Below are 19,477 nucleotides of genomic sequence, written 5' to 3' on the forward strand. Positions count from 1 at the left end.
TACATATTCTGCCTTTTCAAATTAAGCTTTTTGGTTCCATGGCCACTAAGCATAGTGAACAAGAGAACTATTCCTAGATTTGTTTTCCCCAAAAATGTGTTAACTTGCTCAGACAAGCGGGAGGTTTTGGTGGAGACCTGCAAATGAAATTACAAAAAGTTACTCCCTATTCGTATTGTGGCTCACAGTCTAAGTGAAAGAGCAGGGCAGATTCTGACCAGACTTCAATGTTCCATACCACCAAATTCAAAAATAAGGATTAAGGTTATCATTTACTTCACCTGTTGTGCTGTCACTCAGTCTGTCTTTATTATTCAGGGAGCTGAATTCTTCCTGTTGAGACACCAGGAGACAACACGTTCACAGAAAGCAGATGTAAAGTTGCACAGTTCCCAAAAGATAAGTATAGAGCTGGATGAAGCATATGGCCAATACTTCAAAATCTGCTGAAGGCATTCAGCTGGGCAGTTCTCATTAAATGTCAATGAAATCGGGGCAACTATTCTGCAGACAGTTTGGAAAGCTGCCGTCTTGTGATAAGAAAGTGCAATATATTTTAATTATTTAAAAAGGTGAAATCTTCAATACCATGAGGTAAAGATCAGACAAAACACACTCAACCATTTTCTTGATGTCTTTTGGCAAAAGTGTCTCTACTTTTTGTATCGCACAGTGCCACGTACTTCACTGGTATTAGGTAATGAGCTCCCATAACATTAATATTTACTTTCATAATCATATTGCTAAGTACTAGTTTATGACTAATTCTACTACATACTTATTAAACATAAATGTAATTTACAAAGAAAGTATGGATTACTTTGAAATAGATTTTGATTCCTTTTTAATCCTCAAAATTCAGCTAGTTAATTCACAGGAGACTCTGCACTCAGAAGATAGATGATTAAGGTACTGTACTTTCCTTCCCATAGACTACTAACAACCGTGATACCTTGCACACTTGGTCAGCAAAGAAAGCCTGTCCTTTTCCAGTCATGGGAGTTGAAGTTGATGAGCGTGGAGAGGACAAATCACTAAGCTGTAAAAGATTTTATATAAATAAGTATATGTATGTATACATGTGTGTACATGTAACTACCGCTGCCATGTACCCACATATATACTAAAGAGTACTTTTCCCTGTGCTGCAATAAGTCACAACTCTGGGTTAGTATCAAAGAGCAGGTCTAATTATTCAGTGCTCTTTTGAGCCAGTAGTACATGTACAGTGTAGCTGTGATATGGGTAACATTTCTGTTTAACCTTAAACATATTTGTTAAGCTCCATTTTGATACTATATCTATTTATGTATTTTATTTTCTTATATATTTATACACATATGCACATAATGTGTATGTATATATGTATATTTAAAATATATATATTTACTTATGGAAGTCAGCAAAACCAGGAGACCTTCAACTTTCAATGGAAGAAGCATCCATATAGTAATTTATACAGTTGTATTTTAGCGGATGCCATATTTCAAGTAATTTTCACTCTAACCAACATGTGTCTTTATGGTATCATCCCAATGTCAGAGAAAGCACTCACGATATGACAGGTGTAGAAGATAACAACGATAGAGCAAATCCAGCCTACATCATTCACATAAAGCTCAAAATACTTCTTACCCCCTAAAAGCATCTCAAAATTGGTCTTTTCTTTACCTGAATAGGACTGATAGGAGGAGGTGGGGCTTTGCGTTTTTTTGGAGTTCCACTTCTTTCTGAACTTAATTTAGAGCCTTGATCATGCTGAAAGTTTCACCAGCCAGAGAAGGTAGGTTTGTTAGTTTGGTTAGTAAAGTCCGAGCAAGTTGTTTTATAAAAAAAAATAAAAAATAAATAATAATATAAAATCCCACATGAATATCAACTTTAGCAGCTCATGCAGTGTCTCATCTTTTTTTTTTCCCTACGCAAAGACTACATCTTGATTAAAACAGAGATATCAAACATGCCTGACAACAAGACTCTGTCCCTTGGAATACATGCTTCAGTGAAAACAAACAAGATTTAGTGAAAAAGCACAAGCTGACAATAGGTTTAGCACTAGTGATCTTAAATTCTTCCGTTCATTCATAGCTCAGTCATGCCGTTCTTAACAGTACTATCTTTCCTCTCCCTCAACTTCTGCTTGGTCTCCCTGGAAAACCCACCTCTCAACTCAGAGAAGGAATGACTCAACGCATTGCACCCTCATCCACTTTCCGGCCACCAGCAGGACTACAAGATACCTGCACTCCAAGTTATCATGACACTAAATAAGACATTTAAGAAATGTATTTATCTATTTAATTGCCTAAGCCTGCGGAGATTCTCACAAATGTGGGTCTTCAGTAAGATGTAACCAAGGATAAAGTTCAGTTATCCCTTTTGGAAATGCCGAAACCTTTTCTTGATTGTATTCTCTATACTTTGAAGTCACAGGGAGTCCTAGAGCCGAGCTCCTGCAGTTACACACGAGAAATGGGCATATCTTCCCTGCATACACGTGCGCGCACACACACACGATTTATCCTCCCTTCCTTTTCTCACAGTGGGGGCTGCTGTCACTGCTGACTATTACAGAGGAAAGTTAAATTTAAAAGTGATGTTTCTGAAACTCATTCCTTAAATGAACAACAAAAATCTTTCACATTACAAAATACAGTTATTGGTAGCACATCTCGCTGTGGCATTCACTAGTGCTTGTAGACATGTCAATTACCACTTCCACAAAAAGTTACAAGCCTATATAGCCTGAGTATTTTTAAACAAAAGGACAAATACCTGCTTTGTTTTAGTCGGTGACTTTGTATCTGTAATGCAGAAAAGAAGTGGCATTAAGAACGGCTATCAAGGAAAAAGTTTTTTGCCATTCCTGACCAAACTCTCAGCTCCACTTCCCACACCATAAATGCTTTGTTTGTTTTTTTTAATTCCTGTTTGAAATCTGAGCAATATACATTAATTTTCACACCCTGTTTGAACTACCTACTTTCTCTGCTTCTTTTTTTGTTTCATACTGAGATAAAATTCAAAGGATTGTGACATTTCTGCTTCTACTATAGTCTCTCACCATTCTTTCACATTAGGTTCCTGCTTTGGAAACTCTTTTTAGCTTGACCATAAAGCCCTCTCTCTGCATTACTTCCTTCTCTAAACCTCCCCCTGAGGAGCTAAAATGTTCCATTTATTCCTTCACATAACAACAGAGGATCTATTCCAAACTGCATAAAAGACTTCACTACACTACTACACCAGCTTACCTTTTCTTTCTCAAAAGTACCTCTTTCTGCCCTGCTCAGCTCCTCATCTCATGCTAGTTATTACCATGTAAGCTTTTTATGGCAAAGACCACAATTTTCCGTTTCCGGAAGGCTCAGCCAGGCCATCTTGAAGATGGCTTTTGAAATTTTTTCAAGCTTCTTTATGAAGAAAATTTCCTTATTGCTAAACATACAGCTAGCCAATTCAAAGTGACAAACTGCAGATCAGCATCTCTTACATACCCACATCCTGAAAGATCTTTGATGAGAGGAGATTCTGGATCCCTGTATTCTCGGAGAGCTTGGAGTAATGCAGGGCATTCTGTCCAAAGACATCTACTAAACTGACATCTGCACCTTTTCTAAGCAAGACTTCCGCAATGTTAAGGCTACCAGCTTCACAAGCCACCATCAAAGCAGTTCTGGACAAAACAAACACAGCACAGAAATGTCAAGACCGTATTTTTTAAGCAGCAGCTCTTTTTTCGGGAAAAAGCGTGACAGTTACGGAGCAATGAGGTCCAAGATTTTATCAACGTGTATATTGACACATACCTTTAACTCTCATTTCTCCTTACAACCACCTGCTCTGCCCCTCCTCCCCTTCCCTACACTTCTCAGCTTGACCTTCTACAAAGACCTGTCACGTTTTGCACCCATCTCCAAACATTTCTAAAAACGTGTTCCCGAGCCCCAACACAGGGCAGCTGGTCAGTGTCAGATCCTAGAACGAGGGTAGCACCCAGAAGGAGCATGCTACATTATCTGTGCTTTTCCAAGGGACTGTACAGAGACATACAGAATAATTACAAACAAACAAACAGAAAAACCCACCTGTCAAGCATGCTCTAGCACCCCTTTGCTGCCTGGCAATGACAGTCTCATCTCAACCCGAAAACATGCCTAATAGGTTGGTCAAGTTCCCTGGCAAACACATTCCTCAGCATAGTTATAAAATAGAAAGGCTACTACTGTGACCATGTTTGCTAGACATTACGACAATCATTTCACTGATAAATTAAACACTCTAAGTGTGGCCAAAAAGCGAGGCCTGTGGAAGTGATGGCTGTTGCACTGCTGTGCTAAAAAGTAGTGTCAAGTGGTAACTTGGGTAACATTGCCACAGTCACAGGCATGGTTTTAGATGACCAAAATAATTAGTGTTGTCTGGACAAGACAGGAAGTTGGACATGCCATTTTCAAACATTCCCCCAATTAAAGCTTCTTCTAATTAAAAACATGAACAATTGTGTGAACAGGAGATGCAAGACTAATCTCCTTAGCAGAAGGACAGTGGAAAAGGAAAACGGTATATTCCATGTTGTATCATTTTCTTTGCTTCTACAGACAGCACTAAAAAAAAAAAAAAATCCAAGTACTGTCATATCTATGACAGAAATGCTTTAATTCAATCAAGTAACAAAATCTTAACACTGTTGATCAAACACTACTTAGCGAGAGGAAGGCAGAGGTCCTGGAGCGGTCAACACCATGTTCAAAGCATGGATGAGGCAGTTCAAACCAACCAAGGGGATAAAGGAGTTTTCTTTAGAAAGCTTAAAAGAAAGACCGCTCTAATAAACTTTGGACTGATATAAATCAAGTTAAGGCCCAATCTTATCAACCTATGTGTTGCCAAAGAACAATATGGACATTGTATCTTATATAGTAATCAAGATTGCAATCAGGTGTAAGTGCCAAGTAATCTCAACAACCTGTTTTACTTTTGCAATTTCAATAACTGTTTATAAAAGTCCAGAATTTTCAAAGACTGTGGAACACAGTCATTATCATCAAAACAAGTGTATTTTTCACCATAGGATGTTCCTGTTTGAACATAATACTCTGATGCCTTAGATGTCTACTAACGCAATAAATCTCTAAATGGCACCTCTCTGAGAAGGCAGCATCTCCACTATCAAAGTTTCACTGTATTTCTTCCTGCTGCTATCTTGCATATCTTGCATCTGCGGCAGCATTATAGTAGAGAAAAGAGTCCCCATGGATGTCACTCAAGAGTAACACAGTTTTAGGATTTAAGTTGGAGAAACTATCTCATGTCAAGAACAGAGCAGCATTTAAAACTGGGACGTTTACGAGATTTACAAATGGCATTTACACTGCTCTGGTAGCCCTAGGATGTTGTTATAGGTACATCTAGTTTATAGTTACCTAGTTTCCATTTCACATTTCCCTTTAGCCAGAATTCTATAAGGCTTCTCAACAATCAGGGTACGCTGTCTGAATACAGGAGGCATTAATTCACATAGCAACAAGCATTTTAGGAAGGATTCAGGAAGAAAGCTTCATTTGAGAGTCAGTCTTGGGAAAGAATTAACATGGTGATGTTAGTTTGCTGTACCTTCCATTTTTGTCCCTAGTGTTGATGTCTGCTCCACGATCCACAAGGTACTTGCAGACTTCCGTGTGACCACTCTGTACTGCAAGCAGAAGAGGTATGTTCCCATCCTAGGAACACATTTAAAACAACTATGAACTGTAATCCATCCACTTACAAATATTACTCCAAGATTTAAAGTTCAGCTGTAAACTTTCCCTCTACACAGCACAAGCAAGGCACTATCAGTATATTTTCTTTGTGCAGCATAAATGTAGCTGGGCTTACTTTAACTCCTTGCTTGAATGCTGAGGATGGTATTACACAGCAAAGCATTAGGAATAGGAATGCCTTTTGTTCTCTGCAATCCTTTTGCTATTTGCTTAATGCTATAACATGATGATTTTGAAACTGTGCAATACCTTTGAATAGCTTCACAACAAAACTGAGAATTTTAACTAGACACAAGGCAAAAATACAACATTTCATAGAATCACAGAATAGCTTTAGTTGGAAGATACCTTTAGAGGTCATCTAGGGCGTATCCCCCTCTGCCCTCAACCCAAAGCAAGGCAAACTTCAAGTTAGTTTATATTGCTCAGGGCCTTGTTCAGTCAAGTTTTAAGCATCTCCAAGGACAGAGATACCACAACCTCTTTGGGTCCCAATTCCAATGTTTGACCACCTTCATGGTGAGAAATTTTCTTCCCTACAACCAAACTGGAATTTCACAATTTGATCCACTGCCCAACTTGTGACTGTTGCTTGTCATCCTTTTGCTGTGCACTTCTAAAAGGGGTCTGGCTCCCTCTTCCCTATAACCTCCCATGAGGTATCTGAGGACAGCTGTAAGATACTTCCATAACCCTCTCTTCTTAAGACTGAACAAACCTTCTCTCCCTTTCAAATGTTTCTGCTAGAAATTACAGGTCTAAGCTTTGTGACAGATTCTTTACCAGAAATGCCAAGTAGGAAGGAAACAGATCAGAGTCAAAAAAAACAAAGAAATCCAAAACAAGTTGAATGTTTTTATGCCCAGTATTTTGTCTGAATTCTGTCAGGTCCCCTCCCTTTATCATTAGAGAGTTTTATTCCAGGCAATTGCATAATTCCCAAAGATAGACCTGGTTGTTTGTAGCCACTTCATAATGCTCAGTGTAATGACTCTGACCCTTTAGGCTACACCAAGTTTATTTTTTTCCCTTAGGTCTATCACATTCTGGCTGAGCTTTATCAGCATTTCACAGAACTTGGCCACATAATGGGTCTTCTCCAAAGCCAGTGAAATCAATGGGAAGACTTTTATCTAATGTATGATAGGTTTTGAATATATCAGAATGGATTCTAGCTCCTTGTAACAATCACTCAATTTAATAAACAGCAAATCTTGCCTTTACTGTGTTAGAGGGTGATGTGCTTCTCCACCTCTGCTATGGCAAGCCACAAAAGGAAACTTTCTCTGGCAGAGAAATCCAAGATCAAATATAAGAAGAGTACTGCTTTGAAGGGCTGCACCTGAGACTGACTGGAGTGTGGGGGGTAAAAACTGCTTTGAATTGCAATGGGATAAGATGTACGTACCAAGTCTTTGACGTTAATTGGACATTTGTGTTCACACAGAAGTTGCACTACCTGAAGACAACCGCATGCAGCTAAAAAATAATAAAAAGAAATACAAGCATGAAAGTCCATTAAACCCCATTTTTGAAATTTTGCATGTGCAAGAGCGAACCTCTTAACTGTACATTATGTTGAAATTCACTGTTCACGGTACTTATCTAGACAATATCTGAAAATTGTTAGTCATCAGGATGGACATGCATCTCAGCTACTCTTCAGTTAATCAAGGATATCTTAAATTTAAAAAGGTGAGCAAGCTTTCACTGTCACATTAAAAATGCAGACATGTTGCAGCAAATCTAAGACACCAAGCTGGAAATAAAATTAAAGATTAGTCAACGAAAGATAGCAAAAAAAAAAAAAAAAAGTGACAGACTAGAAATAAATCCAACTTTAACATAGCTTGCCATTGTGTCAACTATTTTTCCAGTCAGCAGAAGGAGATTTACCAGATTTATGCAATTAGAAACTAGAAAGCTCCAAGAGGCTGAAGAGCTAAGTATAGCAAACACAACAAAATACATAGCACAAGTTTTCAATAAAGAAGTTACCTGCATAATGTAAAGCTGTTTTCCCAGAGTTGTCAGTGCTGTCTGCTGGGCATTTACACTGCAGAGTACAGAAAGGAGAAGAAAAAAAATAATTAGAGAAACACCAAGAAAATAAAACATATGTTTGAGAATAGTTCCATGAGCTACTTCAGAAAACCCAGTGAAAAAAAATATTGATAAAAAAAGGGACAGCTTTCCTCTCCACCAGTGTCATCTCTCCTGTCTTGGTAACAGCTTATACTGAAGTTACAGAAATATTTCATACAGAGGGAGATATCCCTAAAAAAAGTTACAGTTTTAGAACACTTTATATTAGGAAATCAAAAAGCAAAGAATCTCTCTCTACTACCCCAGAAAAGCTTCATATTTTACATTACAAAAGAGCTAAAGCAACCATGCTCTAAGGCAATTAGTCTGAGTTATTGCAAGTCTTTGTCAAAGGAAATAATGCTTCATTTTCATTTGTAAAAACTAATGCCTCTACAACTCAGTTTTATTTTGCAGTATTTTCTAGCCAACAGCTGCTACTAACCAATCTACAATTTGAAATAATAAATACGAAAATATTGAATTACAAATCTTTATCAAGACTTGCTTTGATAAAGAAGATTTTAGTTTCAGTTTACAGCAAATAAAAAAAAGATACCATCCTGAAATAAAGGCTTTCTAAAACACAAACATTAGAGTTTGTTGCTTTCAAATGCAGCACTTACCCTTGTAAGATTTCTAGGTGAACAGGTTCAAGAATATTACCACATTCTATACAAAAATGCCAAGATTCTGCCTGTATAAAATAATTATCTAGCCTTTTTTAATTCAACTTCACCACATTAGACACTCCTCACACGTATAAACAGCTTACATCACATAAAGCCAGTCCACAGAAGTGAGAAAGTGATCCAAAGGGCATGAATAAATTGGAAAATGTTACCAGTTGTTTCGCACTTACGACAACATGAACATTTCTAAATACATTTGCAATGAAATCAGCAAAATACCAATGAAAGCATTGTGTGGTTGTAGCTGATAAGTGAATGGATAACAAATGCTTGGTATTAACAACACGTATGCGAATTAGTTGCACAAAGAGTCGATCACGCTGCTGCATGCGATACAATCAGTGACAGCTTGATGTCACTGTTTATGCTGTAAATGGGTTTGATTTAGAACTATTATATTTTTATAAAGAAATCCCAAAGAGGGGAGTCCTGGTGGTTAATGATGACCCCTTCCAAAGGTGCAGGAACAGGGGAGTCAGCTTGCAGTGAGTCTGCAGGTGGAAGATTGGACCCTGTATGGTCAGAGACATTGACAGAAGTCACAGGAGACAGTGGGGAGCCCTGAGGTCACTGGAGAATAGGAACTTGGAGGTTAAGATATAGGAACCATTCTCTTTCTACCACTGTGCTCTTGAGCAGTGCTATTTTGTATGCTCTTTAGTTCATCCATAGTCTTAGCCACAATCTCACTGATAACTCCAAGCTCCTCTGAAAAATCTGTTCCACTGCTCTGATCACCTCCATCACCAAAACTCACCTGGTTTTCTGAAAGGGAAGACAGCTGAGACGGACAATATCTCTCCTTGTTTGCTAGCACACATCTTCAGCCCCAATATCACTGAAATCTTCTCTCCATCTCTTCTTTTTGTTTTTCTTTTCTTTTCCCACCCTTTCTTTCTACCCCCTTTCTAAGCTCTCACTGCCCTTTGCCTCACTTCACTGAAGATTCAAGCATGTATGGTATTTTCCATATTTTATCATTTGAACTACTTCAGTTTCTTCTGTCTTTGACTCTAAACTTGACAGACATTTCTACAGTCAACAATTGATTCTTTTAAATCACACAGACAGAAAACATTCCAGTAGATCAATGCCAAAGCCCCACCACGAATGAAAAATTCTTTTTCCATGTACCTCTTAACCCACTTGCTTCCAAAGTATCCGACCACACAGACAAAAGACAGGAAATTAGACAGGAGCTGCACTCTGCTTGAATCCAACCCTGCTATGTCAGATCAGTTGCACAGGGAAAAACGAAGTTGCTGACCACTCAGCGAAGATACCACACTGCTCTCTGTCACCCATTCACACAGTGCCATAAAGGTCTTAAAGGCAAGCATCCTTCTTGATTGAAAGGAGAAAGAGAGCAACAGCATAGGACTGTTGTGCAGATTATTAGCAGGAAATATATGTTTCAATATCTAGAGAAGAGGAATCAAAGAAAACCTTCAAGATTAAAAAGAATTTAATTTTTACTTTACCTGAAGAAGCCTCTTAACGCAATCAGGGTGGCTGTTCTTTGCTGCAAGATGTAAAGCGCTGTGCCCTAAGTCAATAAAAATGAAGCAAATTAAGCATTCAATCACTCCAAACCACAGGAATAAACTCTTTCACGACAAAGGTAAGATTATGAATTGTCTCTCTTGTTCCTATCACAACACCAGAAAAGTAAAGATAGATAAAATAAAGTCCTGCATCAAGCAGAATATTGTTATGACTAACCGTTGTTCAGGGAGGTACCACAGAATAATCTTCATGTCTAAATTCATATATAGTAACCACACAAACACTGTGCCAAACTACCTTGGCAGAAGTCACTCTAAGATTGTGCTTTGTTTCTGATGAGTATGTGGAGAGATGCTGTGCAGTTACATTTTGTTTCTTAAAAAACAATTTTTCTCTATTCTCTCCCCCTTGGAGGGAGATATCTGTCAAGCGTCTTCATGATTTCTGCCATTTTGCAATGAAAAAGGAACCCAATGGTAAAAGCAAGAACAGCCAAACTCACTAGCTACCCCTAAAACAAACTTGTATCATCTGTAGATTGCACACGGAAGAGGAGTTAGAACACATACCTACTTTGGATTGCATCCTGCAGACTCCCTTTTCTGTTAATTTACTCAACTGCTGTGAGCTCATATTTTGTTATGTAATACAGTGATTTACTGATTATGGATTTATGATGAAAGATTGCAATATCTCTTCTAGTTTCAGCTACAGAGCAACTGTAAGTTAAAGAGGCCAAGACAGCAAAAGAATAAATTATCCATGAAAGGAAAAAAGAAGGAGCCAAGATTTAGTACTTGATGCAGACAGTAGAGCCGCTCGTGACAGTGGAACTACACAGAAACGATGGGACTACTACAGAAAAGGCTTTTCCTAAGGAACCAAATACTGGGGTGACACTCTTGGGAGAGAGCAGGCAACCTGTTACCATCCAAACAAAGAACTAATAAAACCTGAGGCAAAATTAAGTATGAATTCTGGATAATAGTCTATAATAAGGTACATATATTCTCTTATCACTATATGTATAATCTGAATAATTCTTCCAGCATCCAAAACACTTCCGTATGGAGGCAAATCATTTCACTTTCACTGTGTGAAAGAAATTCCCTAGGGCAGCAATGGTGGCAAAATGGATGCAGCGAACCCAGCATTTACACCTCATTACTGGAGAGACAGATTGCTGATAAGGTGACTGGGCTAGCAAACGCTGGGCACAGTTTCTACAGATGTATCAACTGAAATCTAGTAAAACGAGTCTGTTTCAAAACAAGCTTCCATCATTCTCTTAGTGGAGCAGCAATTAAGGTATAGGACTTTTGAGGGCTGAAACAGCACGCTTAATAGCTCTTAGCTCTGCTTTGCCCTGTATCAGCTCTTTTCACTATGTCACAATCCTGAGGAAATGTCTTACTGCAATTCCTGTACAGTTAATGGGGTTAATAGCTTAGATACACATAAAAACAACACGTTAAGATCTTGATTTAATCTATGCAAAGCCTCAAATGAAATTAACAAAAAGAGTTTTTAATGTAGAAAAATCACGTGACTATTTTGCAGCCGGAGTCCAATGTAGTGCTGACATTTATACTGTTAAGGCAAAAGTTTCCAAGGGCTTACGATCTGCAGTCTTTACTCAGAAAACCAGGTACGTCTGAACCTGCAAATGGTACAACTGCTTTTCCTACATTGGGGAGGAAGAAGCAGTGCTGTTATCTGTGCAACCAAGAACTATATAGGCAAATTTAGTGTATCGTGTTACATGCGTAGAGAGGTCTAGAGAGGCATACCTGCACCATCCTGGGCTGTCACATCTGCACCGTGTGTCACCATGATCCTGAGGCATTCTGCATGCCCTTTAGTGGCTGCCAGGTGAAAACTGGAAGAGAACATTTATATGTCACTTTCTTTTATTAAGACATCATTTCTTCTTCATTCACAAACCAAGTGCTGGCAAGTTCTCTCCTCCATGTCCTTAGATCTTCTGGCACCCCTCCACTGCCTCCCAGGAAGATAATAGCCCTGAAAGTGAGAAGGCAAATTCAAAAAGCTTTTGTATTCTTACTTTTACACAGGTTGCTGTTTCATTAACCGATCCCATATACCTTTTGTGCTTCTAGTTCCACCCGATTTCTAAACTAACGGACTTAGAGATGTAATATATCCTTACAGAATGTCTGGCCTTGGGAAATTACTGGAAGAGACATTCACAAAGACTGACTTTGGCCTAGTCAGTCTACTCAGCCTGATCTCCCTCTCTCAGTGGACAAAATTTGGTTTCTCTGAAGGTGATTCAGTTTCTAAATTAACCTAAATCACTTTCTGCTTCTGAACTGTCCTTTACAGAGCTGATCCTTCTTCACTGCAGATGGAAAAATCAGTGTTTGTGAATACCCCTGGGGGAATCAAAGCTACTGGATATTTGTGAGTCTATGCTAGAGACGCATTTTTTCAGCTTTTGGTTTTGCTTTTTGCCGCAAGCATCTGCTTGTTTGAACAGCACGAAACTGTAGAAGTTAACAACCACACCACAGCAGGACCCACACAACAGCACCAATTCCTAAAGGTTTAATTACAAAACAGACCAATGAAGTTATGCTGTATTCAAGCCTTTTTGGAGCTAAAGGTTCACCTTTGAAATCTTTGACACCTCAAGATTCACAGAAGCAGTCCTATATGTATGCTGCTGACTTGCATTAAGATGAGAAGCAAAGATGAAGAAAAAGCTTTTGAAAATGGAAAAGTTTATATCCTCACGATGCATATCGTGTCTGCTCAGTTGAGTTTAAAGACATGAACACAGTATAGGTGGACATATTACTCCCCATGGTACTACTAGGAAACAGCTCTGCATATCAAGCTGATCTCAGTGGAAGTAAGATAAAAAACAAGTTCTAGAAAAAACACTTTCAATTACTATTAAATTGTGTATAAAAAGTTTGGACCTTCATGAACGTGCCCAAAACTAAAAAAGCCCGTATTCCAGGGATGTTTCCTTGTCTTATACAAGAGATGTTCATTTTTACCATCATGCACCGCTGTTAAAGGACCTTTCCCCTAGAATCTAGAGGGAGTGTAACAAATCACATAGACACACCAACTGCTGTATTTAAGAGTTTATATTCTGGACAACTGCTTCCTTTAAATGTTAAAAACCTGACACCAAAAACTCAGCCTGTGAAACTGGGAATAACAGGCATGGTTGAATTTCTGGCAGGGAGCATGTGAACTGCAACACTAGGTTTCTCTAAGGTGTAGACTTTTCTTTGACACCTTGAAAACCCAGCAAAGAAGATGACCTACAGACAAGACCAGGCAAAAAGCTGAGAATGAATGCAAACAGGAGAGCATCTGCCTAGACTGCTGTTCGAGTCTCCTGGAGCAGAGTCCTCTCTCAAGCAGAGCAACGGCCTCGCTTCCTCCAAGGAGCCCTGCAACGGCAGACAGGCAGCGCTCAAGTTCTGAACCATTCGCCGCAGATACAGAAATACCCTGTGTGCTCATCCTCACCCTTGCTCCTGCAGTAAACAAACTGAAGAGTTAACACTTCTGAGAACATAAAAAGCACTGCTGCCGGCTGTTCTCTAGGCATTCAAAAACAAAACTTTATGTACTTGGTGACCAATGAAAAGTTGTACAGACATTTTCCTTTAGAAGAGGAGGTTTCTCAGGGTCTGGGAAAACGGCTGGGGCCAGAGGGGTGGAAAAGGATTCTAATAAATTCCAACACCTCTAATTTAGCCAGCACAACATACCAGCAAATGCTGAAACCCATTTAGATACATTTGTATAGACATGCAATACAATCAAAGTCACTCAAAGAGAAGGAAGGCCACGAAGCACACACTTGGCTCACTTACATTTGACAATATTCGTAAGAATAATAAATACATGAATAATAATAACTGGCTAAATCTGGGACATTAAGGTTTTACAGACAGACTGTTTGTGTAAGATGGTGCCAAATGCAACAAAAATACACAAGTGCAAAAGAAGTTTTATTTAGGTAAAAACAGACTGCAAAGAAAGTATCAAAGAGAGAGGAAAAACTTAACTCGTTTCAGGCTCTGCACCCATGAATACATCAATCTCACCAATGCAAACGATTCCCATGGCAATTCTCAACAAGTCATCACATATACAGATGCTTAGTTTCAGGCTGCCAAAATTTTTGCAAGTAAGAAAAGACTGATTAAAAATATTGCTTCTCTCAAACGGATGGATGAAAGAAACATCATCTGTAAGCAGCATGGGCTGTGTAAAGACGAGAGAACATGTAAGGATGTAAGGATGTAACGAGAGCAAAAATATGGAGGCTATCTGGAGACTCCCATGAAAAGAGAGGACGATAAGGTTTAACTCAGGGTCAGTTATACAGTAGTCTAAGCCAAATTGTGTTGGGCTGCTAAAGCTCCCTCCCATCGCTTGCTGTGTACCCCCTCCCTCCCTCCCTGTACTGCTACCATCTCTCATGCTAGCTGATTTTAGAGCTAATAGCGCCCCCCTCCCCCTTTCTTCTTCTTTTTTTCTTTTTAAACTTCAGTAGTGGATACTGAGGGCTGCTGCGTAGCAAGGGAGGCTCTCGAAACAAAGAAGCCTGTAGATGTTTATTTCAGTACAGAGTAATTCTTTACCAGCTAAATAAACTTTCCTAAAATATTCGAGGCAAAAGCTGCAGGTTTCCAAATGCTGGAGTTCTCACCATCTGGAAGCCTTGAGCCATGGTGCATTCTGCTTGCATCTTTCATGAATAAACTTCCTTTTAAATGAAAGCAAACAAGTTTTCCTCCCGCTTCCTGGTTGTGCAATGACTTAAGCAAACAAAAACAAACATGTAAGGCTTGATTTGGAGCAAGGGCCGCACTGAAGGTTAGAGTCTCACTCAGCCTAAAATCCCATTGCAGCATAGTTCATTTTCCCTTCGCAAAAGAGAAGTCTGTTGCTACCACTTACAGCTGAACATCTTGACAACCCAGACTGAACTGAACTGATTGAAGTAGATTATTTCATTGCTTCAAAACATTTCTAGGGTTCTCATGTGTCAGGATGGTTTTTTACTATTGCCTCCAGACCTTTCAATGCAAGAGAGTAGCAGCTACCCTTCCCAGTGGTTTCCAACTGGATCCAGATATAAAGCAAGTCTGCATTTGAAACCTACCTGTGCTGCAGCCAACAAAGATCAGTTGGTTGATACTGCTTTTATCCCATCAGGAATGTACAGGTCCCAGAACTACTCATTCCTTACCAAGATTCAATGAAAAATGGCATTCTTCAGGAAGAACATAAAGTCCAGATGGAGTAAACAGGCATGAGAGTAAAAGGGAACAGCAAAATTTCATTTGATTTGGGGTCAGCTGGAAAACTATCACCCCAGAGTCCTGGCAGGTTCAATTTTCCCTGCCCAGAAACCTCACTCAAATAACATTTTCAAATGCATTGATAGAGAGATGGTGTTCATGAATGCTTGGTGACTGAACAGTGCGTACAGCTGCATTTGACATCCCCAAACTAGTTGTAAACACCAGCTTTCTTACAGATAGGAGATAGCAACTGGCAAAGCACTTACAACTGTCCTAAATAAGCCCGTCCCTTTTTCAGGGCAAAGGATATTTTCCATGTTTTAGTTACAAAGTCAGGCTAGCAAGGGAATGGAGACTTCCTCAATCACTGTCTGACAGACAGAGCACAAGAGTTCAGATAAAGCTGGTCTTTGCTAAGAGGCTGAGAGCGAGTGTTTCCAGAAATTATTCAAATGCCAGACAGTCTAACTCATAAACAGAAAAGCATTGTAATTTTCACTACTTAGCTCATATCAAGCATTTCTTTACAAGTAATTTTACCACAGGTAGGAGAACAGAATTAATCCACATTTAAAGGTCAGTCATGTAAAAATGGGGCTAACTGAGCTTGTGGAGGTAATATTAGCAATAGACTAGGGGTCTGCTGAATCCGCGTTCTCTGCTTAACCATTTACAGAGCTACATCCTGCATAACTGATCACAATCCTCTTACCAAATGTTATTTTGACAGCTGGCTTAAAACAAGTGGGTGGTCCTTACAGCTAGGGAACATACCACAGAAGCAGAGCGGAACGTGATGAAGTAAGAATCAATAAACATGAAGTCTTAATTTAAAACACTAACCTTCTAGCACTAGGAAATTTTTATTTGTGAAAAGAAAAATGAAATAAAAAAAGAGCAAGATTATCGGTGGCTCCATCTCTGTTTGGCAGGGTCATGCTCAAGAGTTGCTCTGGGGTAGAATTAGTGATCTCTGCAGCACAGAACTGCTCCAGGGCCTGAAAGTAGCCTGACACGGTATTTACCAAAATCTACAGCAAATAAAGAATGTGGTTGAATTATGGATGCTAAATGAATAGAAAATGGCAAATACAACATTATAACAAGCATGAAACAGTCAAGCTCATATACAAGCCATATACTGCAACATACTATTGTTCTCTGCCATTTTAACCTGAGTGTTCTGAAAATATTTTAAGTGCAAGGATGTTTGAAATACACTATGAACTCACATACACTCATTGTCAAGGTTTATTTTGAGTAAAAACATCCCTCCCCAAAGCAGATCATTCTTCTTAATTTTCTAATGTACGTCAACTCTTTGTTGAATTTCAAGAAGTCTGACTTGTCTGCCAACAGTTTCATGATTTACAGTTTCCTGACTGGCCAATACCTTCACACAAACAAACAAGATGGATAAAATAAAGATACAGAGCTGCCTGGAGCCTCTGTAATGCTGATTAAAAAAAATACTGAAGTGCAAGACTTTCAACTTCTTCTGCTACCAGGCCAGGCAAGTGATTTGCCAAGCTATCTCAGTCAGGAAGAGACCCACTGATAATCTGGCTGCTTTTCTGCACTGAGTTGAACTTTTCACACATTTTGGAGGCAGCATCTGGTTTACAACATCTATAGTGATTTCACAGACACCATTATCCCTCAAACTACACTCTAGGCCAGTCAAAGCCTCAATTTCCACTTCAATAACACCAGCAAAAATAAAGATATTAGATGGTATCTGGCTCTTGATTGTTTTCCAACACAGGCTGAGCGGCAGAAGTGCTAGAGTTTGCTGACGTGGGTGAGAAAGGGCCGTGAGGACGACTAGAGCAGCATATTCTGTGCATAAGAAGTGCCTGCAATCACTCAAGAGCAAGTTCAAGGTAGTCTCCTCTGTCATGTAGTACAACGACCCCACAATTAGAGAGGAATAGTTTATTCTTATCTTAATGGATTGGGATTTTATCAGCAGAAAAACAATGACAAAAGTAAGCCTGTTAAACAAGAAACTTTGGACACATCCTGTACCTAACTCATAGAAAAATAGTCACCATCACATTTAAAGATGGGGAAAAGGCCCAGAAAGGTGCTGAAACAGGAGGCATATCTGCCTCCCTCTACCAACCCGGACAGGGCTCTCTGCGGAGCAGCAACTTTCTATTATAGCAAGGATTATGTTTCCATGACCAGCATATGCTGATCCAGCTGCCTGGTAGTGCCTCTTCCTTGCACCAGCCCAGGTAGGTACCTGGAGGAAACCAGTTGAAAACCAAAGCAACTTTCCCATTTCATCGCACAGTCGCAGGAGCAGCCCTGCCCGTGCAAGGGAAGGAACGGGGCTGGTACAGCCTCGGCTCAGAGCAGCTTCAGCTGAGGTGGAATTTCACCTTAAAACTAAAAACTACCATTAAACCCTAGGCATTTCCCTGTGAAGGTCACTGAATCCTTATCTTTCCCTGACTGCATTAGTAAGAGACAGCCATTTGTTTCAGAAGATACATGTCATAGGAACAGTCAGTTATTCAACTATAGAGAAAATTCGGCCAAAGCTCAGTACCGGCAAGCCTGTCAATACCAACTATCTCAAGATATGTTACCCATCTTTGACCCAGGAGAGAGAAAATAAAGTCTTGCCTCTTCATTAATGGAGTCCTTTCTCATCCTTTTTACCTGAGCATGAAAATGGCAGTGGCAGATTTCAGAAGTACCAGCTTAAATTATCTGCATCCCACTGCTGCCCTCGTTCCTACCTACTCTGCCCCTCTGTTTCAAAGTGTGTCCAGGAACTAATTCCCGAAGGCGTTTTTTTCCCTGAGCCAGAACAGAGGTCCAGGAACAGGAGTTCCTTACGCTGGCATTCCCACATGAAAAGGGCACAGTGGACTCAGCCACACGGTGAAAACCAAATCCAAATTGAGAAAGAAAGAGACAAACAGACTGCTGGACATCACCAGATAAATCCTGATGAAGATGCATTTCAGTTGCTATAGACGTTTCTGTATTACAACCTCAGAGATGACCTGGAGCACCAGCAGATATCACAACAAGCCCACCCAGACTTGCTTTCCAAATCAGAGCTCAGCTTAAACGCAAGTCCAAAATCGATAGGTAACACTATCAATATTTACTGGGTCTTTATTTTTGTTAAACAAATAAAGGCCAGAGTTTCACACTGCAGCCATTTCATCTTCTCCTAGGAATAAATTTTATAAATGGGGCTGTTCATTAAATGCAGGCAGTCCATATCATGCTCCTGTCACACACATGCACACACCCCCAAGAGTGTAAAAATTAGCACAGGAAAAACAGTTAAGGAAAAGTTATGGGTTTTTTTTTCAAGCCAGAGTTGGCACCATTACAAATTCAGGGAATTAAGTGTTGTGAGTTTTAAAAGAAATTCTCTTACCCAAAGTGAACAAATAATTTTTAGGGAGTTCTACGTTTCTTTTACTGCCTGTTCAGCTGCGGTAAAGCATTAAAAAAGGACAGCAACTTCCACTGTGGTAGCATATGTCGAATCTGTACCTTTTAGGTACTGTCTTTTGTCTAGAACTTCAGTTTAATGTCAGCTTCAACTTCACAACACACCAGGCTGTGCAATAAGGAATTGCTAAGGATGGAAATTCGGACAGTAGGAGGCACCCATTGAAAGATCTGATAATAAAGCACCACAGGAGAGTAAACCTAGATTATACTGAAACTATTTCTTAAACTGGAAAATGAATTGTGGTTTATTTTTTCAAAACAAGACAAACATCTAGGCTAGTATATACCATTTGTCTCAAAAACAACCAACCCCTTCCTCCCCCAAATCTAAAGCCCCCCAAACCCCCAGAAATAAACTGGGGCAACGTGCATGCCTAGCCTTCATGCTCTCCTTTAAAAATGCCAACTTTTACGAAAGACTGGCTTGCTAAGAAACACCAGTGAAGGTTGCCAGCCAATACTGTTATTATCTGTGCACCCATGCATAAAAAGTGAACCGACCTCACAATTCAGAATGTGAACCTCCTCAGATATCATGAGAACAGCACGTCTTTTGGATTAGAAATCAGGGCAAAAGCAGAGGGTTACTGACAGAAAAGACCTTAAAAAAAAAAAAACCTACAGGAGTTACAATACATGCTGC

General features: G+C 39.5%; 1 protein-coding gene across 2 annotated transcripts in view; it reads right to left on the minus strand.

The window, feature by feature from the left end:
• Positions 1-19,477, minus strand: part of RAI14 (retinoic acid induced 14) — a 100,243-nt gene that overhangs the window by 21,486 nt on the left and 59,280 nt on the right. The window contains exons 4-13 of one of the 2 annotated variants that reach the window (XM_067316100.1): positions 11,839-11,927; positions 10,024-10,088; positions 7,764-7,821; positions 7,174-7,244; positions 5,617-5,723; positions 3,498-3,676; positions 2,776-2,804; positions 1,672-1,758; positions 953-1,039; positions 282-333 (exon numbers count right to left, since the gene is read on the minus strand). In XM_067316100.1, the coding sequence (XP_067172201.1) occupies positions 282-333; positions 953-1,039; positions 1,672-1,758; positions 2,776-2,804; positions 3,498-3,676; positions 5,617-5,723; positions 7,174-7,244; positions 7,764-7,821; positions 10,024-10,088; positions 11,839-11,927 (824 nt within the window). The remainder of the gene's footprint in view (positions 1-281; positions 334-952; positions 1,040-1,671; positions 1,759-2,775; positions 2,805-3,497; positions 3,677-5,616; positions 5,724-7,173; positions 7,245-7,763; positions 7,822-10,023; positions 10,089-11,838; positions 11,928-19,477) is intronic. The other variant, XM_067316101.1, reaches the window with a different exon arrangement.

This window comes from Apteryx mantelli, chromosome Z (genome assembly GCF_036417845.1).
Source record: "Apteryx mantelli isolate bAptMan1 chromosome Z, bAptMan1.hap1, whole genome shotgun sequence".
Lineage (NCBI taxonomy): Eukaryota > Metazoa > Chordata > Aves > Apterygiformes > Apterygidae > Apteryx > Apteryx mantelli.